The sequence below is a fragment of the Danio rerio genome, chromosome 16 (genome assembly GCF_049306965.1).
Source record: "Danio rerio strain Tuebingen ecotype United States chromosome 16, GRCz12tu, whole genome shotgun sequence".
Classification (NCBI taxonomy): domain Eukaryota; kingdom Metazoa; phylum Chordata; class Actinopteri; order Cypriniformes; family Danionidae; genus Danio; species Danio rerio.
The window spans coordinates 4,367,880-4,375,000 of record NC_133191.1 but is presented as its reverse complement, the minus strand read 5'-3'; the positions used below and the strand labels follow the sequence as shown (position 1 = coordinate 4,375,000).

The 7,121-nt window shown below is 36.2% G+C and overlaps 1 protein-coding gene across 4 annotated transcripts in view; it reads right to left on the bottom strand.

The window, feature by feature from the left end:
- The window catches only part of mtf1 (metal-regulatory transcription factor 1), a 36,470-nt gene that overhangs the window by 12,052 nt on the left and 17,297 nt on the right, over positions 1-7,121 (bottom strand). For all 4 annotated transcript variants that reach the window (XR_012391328.1, XM_021466610.3, XM_021466611.3 and 1 more), the window contains 2 exon segments: positions 5,466-5,704; positions 1,743-1,874 (listed from right to left, as the gene is read on the bottom strand). Coding sequence is in view for 3 of the 4 variants with exons in the window: in XM_021466610.3 (XP_021322285.1) it covers positions 1,743-1,874; positions 5,466-5,704 (371 nt within the window). In the remaining variant the exon portion in view is untranslated.

The following is a 7,121-nucleotide window of genomic DNA, read 5'->3' as shown; positions in this document are numbered from 1 at the left end:
GCAGATCGTTTATTTAAAGGGATAGTTCACCCAAAAATGAAAATCATGTCATCATTTACTCACCCTTCATTTGGTTAAAACTAGGGATGCACAATATATCGGCGGCCATATCGTTATCGGCCGATAAATGCTATTTTTTAGGATTATCGTTATCGATCTGACAAGCAGCAGCTACATGTTCAAAAGAAACTAAAACGCCAAATAGGATGAATCTGTGCCGCATTTTCTAAACGTACTATATATATTTAGCTGTTCGCTTGTACGGGGTCTCTGAACTGTCAAAACACCTCTAAAAAAGGCTTTTTCGGACATGAATATTTGTACATGTGTACATGACTGTCACACGTTTTATTCAATAGATTTGAGGTGGTTTCAGTCCTTAGCTCTTTCATTTTCATCTTATTTAAATATATTTAACTTGCTTGTTGATTAAATCCCATTTTGTTATTTAACCTTATTAATTTTATGCAACAGTCAAGTTGCATGTTAATTTGCTATGAAGAAAAGGAAGTAATGTATTTTTTGCATGCTGATTTATGTGAAATCGTGAATATAGGTCTATAATCACCTTGCAATTTTGAAGTTAAAGCTTTTTTGCTTTATGTATAGACTAATTAGTTCATAAGAGCAGTTCAATCTCTTATGAAGTTTGCTGTATATAAATATACAATTTTTAAATATTTATAAATATCGGCCTATACATATCGGCTATCGGCCTCCAAGTCTAAAGAATTATCGGTTATCGGTATCGGCCAAAAAATCCATATCGGTGCATCCCTAGTTAAAACCTATGAGTTACTTTCTTTCGTTGAACACAAAATTATTTTTTTAAATGCTGGTTGCTGAGATCCACTGATTTCTACAGTCATTTTTGCTCTTACTATGGAAGTCAATGGGCCAAGCATCTAGCATTCTTCAAAATATCCTATATATGTTAGAAGCTCAAAAATTTAAAACCACACAAGGGAGAATAAATGAGATTATTTTCATCTTTGGGTGAACTGACACTTAAACACTGTTGAACATTGAAAATACAGCCCCGGGAATAAATTTGGACACCCTATTAAACTGAATAATTTCCAAAACAGCACATACCAAAAAATAAATAAATAAATAAAATTAAAAAATCTGATTTTTTCATGTTCTCCCCGTCTTGGCGTGGGTTTCCTCCGGATGCTTCGGTTTCCCTCACAATCCAAACACATGCACTACAGGGGAATGAAATAAACTGGCCATAGTGTTTGTGTGTGAATGAGTGTGAATGGATGATTCCCAGTGATGGGTTGCAGCTGGAAGGGTATCCGCTGCGTAAAACATATGCTGGATAAGTTGATGGTTCATTCCTCTGTGGTAACCCCTGATAAATATAGGGACTAAGCTGAAGAAAAATGAACGAATGCATAAATTATCTAAACATTTGCATATTATTCAATAAAATTACTGTGCATTTACACACATATGAGTGTGGAAATAAATCGACTGAAAGACATGGCTCAAAAATCTGCCGGTACAGATTCTGGATCACGGATTTTTTTAACTTGGCTTGATTTTTGTTCAATAAATATCGACACAGTGTGAGATGTCATGTGATGCTGTTCATCTGAGATTTGATGTTAAGACCAGTCACATTTTTTAATGTATTTTTATAGAAATACAGAAAACCATACATTTCAATAGGCTGTCCTGACTTTTTCCTCACTAAATAAACTCTGATAGCAGCCCTGTCAACGTGAAAGGCTCACCGGAAGGGTTTTTCGCCAGTGTGTGTGCGGATGTGCTTCCTCAGGTCACTGAGTGTGGTGAAGTACTTGGTGCATCCCTCTGATTCACAGTTAAACGTCTTCCCGGTGTGCAGCCTCTGGTGTGCTTTCAGTCTGATGAGAGAGAAACACAGGATTATTTACAATCACACAAACAGCAGATGCTTTCATTCAAAGTAGGAATGAATTAATAATGTATCATTCATAAAGTCAGAACAGTTCTTCAGGTACTGCTGAAATGTAAGATTTAGGGCCATTATGCTTTAATAATTCAATTATTCTGACATACAAATACGCATTTAAAAGGTCCCATCATGAAAATTAAATAACGTTTTTTATATATTAGTATAAGTACGTTAGTTTTATGGATTTCTATAAGCTAGTGTGCTCTAAACAAGTGACGAAATTTGCGTTTAAAAGATATAAAACTGATATAAATCTAAAAGCTTGCAGCTTGTCACATGCCTAAATCGATCAAAAATGTTGACACCACCTCATACTTAAGTTTCTGATCAAATCTTCTGACCAATCAAATGCTCTCTAGTATCTGACATGCCCCGCCCCCTTCGAGAAGCTTCTCGTTTGCTTTTCATTTGATGCCTTTAAGTTCATTCACTCTCACTGGCAGAGCTGTGATAAAAATACACACTATTGGCTGTTTTTTTTACAAGGGAGGGGCTATTATATGCCCCACCCTCTCTTTAATTTTGTTAAAATTATGTCAAACATTGAATAAAAATGCAAATTAAAGCACTTCATGAGACCTTTAAGTTCCTTTGTTTCAAGCATCATGACTGATTATCACTTCTGCTTGATATGTGTAAGTCTGGACCACAAAACTTGTCATAAGGGTAAATGTTTTGAGACATTTATGAGAAATGAAAGGTCAATGAATAAGCTTTCCATTGATGTATGGTTTGTTATGGGATAATATTTAGCAGAGATACAATTATTTGAATATTGTTAAATTAAGAAAATGATTAAAAAATAATAATAGTAATAAATAAATAATCATAATAGTAAATAATAAAAAATAAATAAAAATAATAAGATATGATTAAATAAAAATAAATAAATAAAATTATAATAAATAAAAGATGATAGTAAAACCAAATAAAAAACAATTTTAAAAAATGAATAAACAAAATAATAAAAATAAATAAATACAAATAATATTCCAAATAAATAAACAAATAACATAATAAAAATAAATAATAATAATAAATAAAAATAGTAAATAAATAAATAAATAAATATAATAATAAGTGAATAAATAAAAAATAAATACATAGAATAAGAAAAAAATAAATAATCATGTTAATAATAAAATAAAATAAACAAATAATAATAATTTATAAATAAATTAGGGGGGGAAAATAAATATTGAAGTATTGACAAACATTTAATGACATTAAATGTTTGTCACATTTAAACATTTTAATGACATTAGGCATAAAATAAAAAGTCAATAATCCTCAACCGTACAACGTATTTTTTTTTTTTTTTTTTGCGTGCACACAGACACATGCGTACGCATGTGCATAAACATGCTCGAATTAAAGACAAATGGAAGCAAATCTGGCCAACACTAAATTTGCTTGAGGTTTCTGAAGTGGCCCGGCCGGTATACACCTAAACTTCAAATGCTTCATGTCCATTATGTAGTTATTTGTAATTAACTGTTAATGTGTCTGTGAATTGTTAGGTGTGGCTCTGTGAAATCTTGTTTACTTCTTCTGTTCTGCTATAGAGTTGCTTTAAAGTAGAAACTAAAGTGTAGTTCTAAAGCAAGCCAACACCTACACTGTTTTTTTATATTTAAAACCTTAAACGCAATCCATTTTATAAAGTTCAATCTAAATCCAAGTACTATTTTGATCAGAATTTTAGTGTTGCTCTGAGACACAAAAAATATTCTTCTCCTTTGTTTGGAAAAAAAAAATACAGGTAAAAACAAAACAAAAAAACTGTAGCGTCTAAAAACTACAATGTTTGTACTAAAAGAAAAGTGAAAATGAAGAAAAATGGCCCTCTCTTTGTGTGATACTGCTGTATTATGAAAAAGAAAACTCCATACAGTTTTTTTGGTTTCATAACTCCAATTATAGGGTTATTATAATTTTGCGTTTCGCGTTTGTGTTGTTTTTTTTTTTTTTTTTGCAAAGCAACTTACATAATCTATGTTAGCTCACACACAGCTACATCCTAGGTGTTGGTGAATGTGAAGAGCCAGTGGGGGGAATGGGATGGTGTTGATAAAAATTGATTCCATGTTAAGTCTACGGGATTTTTCCATGTTTTTGTAAAATGACTTTCTTCATAGTAACTCAATTGGAAAGTTTGGGGTGCTCTTGTGGCTATGGGCTACTAACTGTGCGTTCACAATGAAAGCGGTGAGAGTGTCCAAGGTCGATCTGGCCGCCCTGGTGTCAACGCTGTCTGCTTTCAGCTCTGGCGGCGAGAGCGTCAAAATTCGCTACATTGGTCCCATATATAAAGGGGCCGTTGCAGCATATCAGTTACATTCCTGCGTGAAACATGCTTTTTAGCATGAAAATGTTGCGCACTTCTTATCAAATTCATTTAACAATGGAAGATCGAGTAGCATGTGGTGTGGCTTTGCTCCACTTAATTATCCAATGTGTCCATATGTCTGAAATATCCTGAAGCAGCATTACTGTTTTGTACGGTCACGTGAGATTCCCGCTTTTTTTAAAGATAAATATCTATAACATTAATGCACACCAGTAACTCGCCAATAACTTATTTAATGCATGTTCCTGCAAGAAAACATTGTAAATAACTGAAAAAACGGCCACCTCAACAATCAAACCCTTGGGAACATTTGTGGTTGGAACCAAAGTTCACAGGGCTGTATTCTCTTAACTACTCTCAAGCGGTGGACTTCTTCATTTTGATTGGTTGCCGCGGAACCGCGTCATAGCTCATTACCATAAAGTTGACTAGATTTCAACTCTCCTCGACGCCAACACCGGTGAAGACGCGTCGCGCTGCTCTTCGCCGGCTCTCTTTGAAAATAAATGACTTTCGGCTACATTGACGATCTTGGCGCTTTCGGTGTGAACGTACGGTTACACCCCAGGTTAATAGGTAGTTTTACACAGCTTGACAACCTCTTCAATTGTTTAAGATCAATTGTTTCTAAGAATATCTTGTTCAGAGTAATGATGGGTCAAAACTTGGTCCCATGTTAAGTCAATAGGATTTTCCCAAGCTTTCTGGGTCAGTATTTGGAAAACCGAAAGTTTGACTCGTTGGAAAATATAAAGCAACAAACAACAATGTAGAACACATCTGTAGGCCAAATTTGAGGCCTCCTAAAGCCCTAGGAGGAGATACGTTTGTTCCCAGAAGAAAGAAGAAGAATAAAAATAATGATAAAAGTAATAAAAGAATAAATAAAAATAATAATGATTAGATGGGATTACAGCACGTTGGCTTTCTCAAGCCAACATAATAAATACAAAGTGACTCATGACTCTTTGATGACCGATTAAACAGCACACAAACGCAAATCTGCATGTAGGTTCATAAAGAACACTGTATTAGCAAACAGATGCTAGCAGCTTCAGGCTATCAGTCACATGAGGATGAGCTTCTGTGAGAGCCACACATTAAACAAAACCCACAGGACAGAAGCAGCTCACAAACCACGTCGGTGTAAAATATCATGCTCATATTCACCTGTAGAGAGTGTTGAAGGCTTTCTCACAGCCCTGGACGTCACACTCGAAGGGTTTTTCCTTTGTGTGGACGCGGACGTGGATCTTCAGGCTGTAGGATGTGAGGAAGGCTTTGCCGCAGCCTTGCTGGTTGCAAACAAACGTGTATTCGCCACGGTGCGTCTTCTGATGAGTGCGCAGGTTTCCCGCCGTGCTGTAGGTGCGCGTACAGCCTTCGAACAGACACTGGTATCTCTTCACCTGAGATGGAGAAAAAGAGAGGAAAATGAAAGTCTGTATAGTTTGCTTATTTGTGTTTTTAGTCCACCTTAAATACAGTCATGGTCAAAAAATTCATTGGAGCACATTTGAAATGTATAAAAAAGTGACTTTATGTTGCACAGCAATACTGGCAAAGTATTCTGTGGACAGATGAAACCAAAATAGATTTTTATTTGGAAAGAACACACAACGCTATGTGTGATGAAAAAAGGTACAGCATACCAACATCAAAAGCCCATCCCAACTGTAATATATGGGGCCATCATGGTTTGGGGCTGCTTTGCTGCCTCAGGGCCTGAAAGGATTGCTGTTACTGACAGAAAAATGAATTCCAAAGTTTATAAAGACTAAGGATGTCCCGATCCTCCAAATCCTCGATTTGATTAAATTTTCGATTCTAAAGTCACAGTTCGATTCAATTTAAAAAAGAAAAATTAAGCAAAATCATAAACAAATCATACAGTAAATGAATAAAGATAAGTTACACACATAATTGCCACCTGTCAACCGGTAAAAAAGGTGCACAACCAACAGGAACCAACCAACAGTACCCGAGGTGCTCGCTAAAATTACCAAGTACAAGTGTGAAAGTGAAAGATTGAAGCAGTCTACTGACCCGCTAACTGCCTGGACCCGTTATCTCGAGCGCATGACAATGTGTGTGCGTCTCTGTGTGTGCCAGCCTGTGTGTGTGTGTGTGTGTGTGTGTGTGTGGTCACGTGATGTGCGTTTTTAGTGGTAGTTAGGAAGGACGGCTGCTAAGAAATGCAAAACGCCAGTGTGGATGTGGATCGTCGTCGTTCTAAAATGCCATTTAAAAACTAAGACCTACTGATGTAAACAGGGCCTGAGTGTGTATTTTTCGCGAGCGGATTTGCAACAGGAGCGGGGCGGAGGACTGCGATGCCGGTGTTGTCTGTCGGCCCAACCCTAATACATAGCAGAGCTTGCAAACTGTTTTTTTTTTTTTGACAACACGAACATTGTCAACATAACTTACTGAAAATCCTAAATACTTTCACACCGACTTTATTGAAAGAGCAGAGGGTTTAAGCTCTGTCGATGGGTCTCCTGCGTCTGCAGTTCAAAAAGCTCTTCAACAAGCCTGTCTTTTTTCCATTTGGCAAGCCAAGCTGACGTGACATGGGGGCGTGGCAGCATCGACGATTCCATTTTTTGATTCGATAATCGAAAGTGAGCATGAATTTCAATTGATTCCGATTTAAAATTGATACCGTTAATAAAGACATTTTGCAGGAAAACTGAGGACCCTCTGTCTGTCAACTGAAGATCAACAGAGGATGTGTGATGCAACAGGACAACAACCCAAAGCATAAAAGTAAATCAACAACAGAATGGCTTCAACAGAAGAAAATACACTTCTGGAATGGCACAG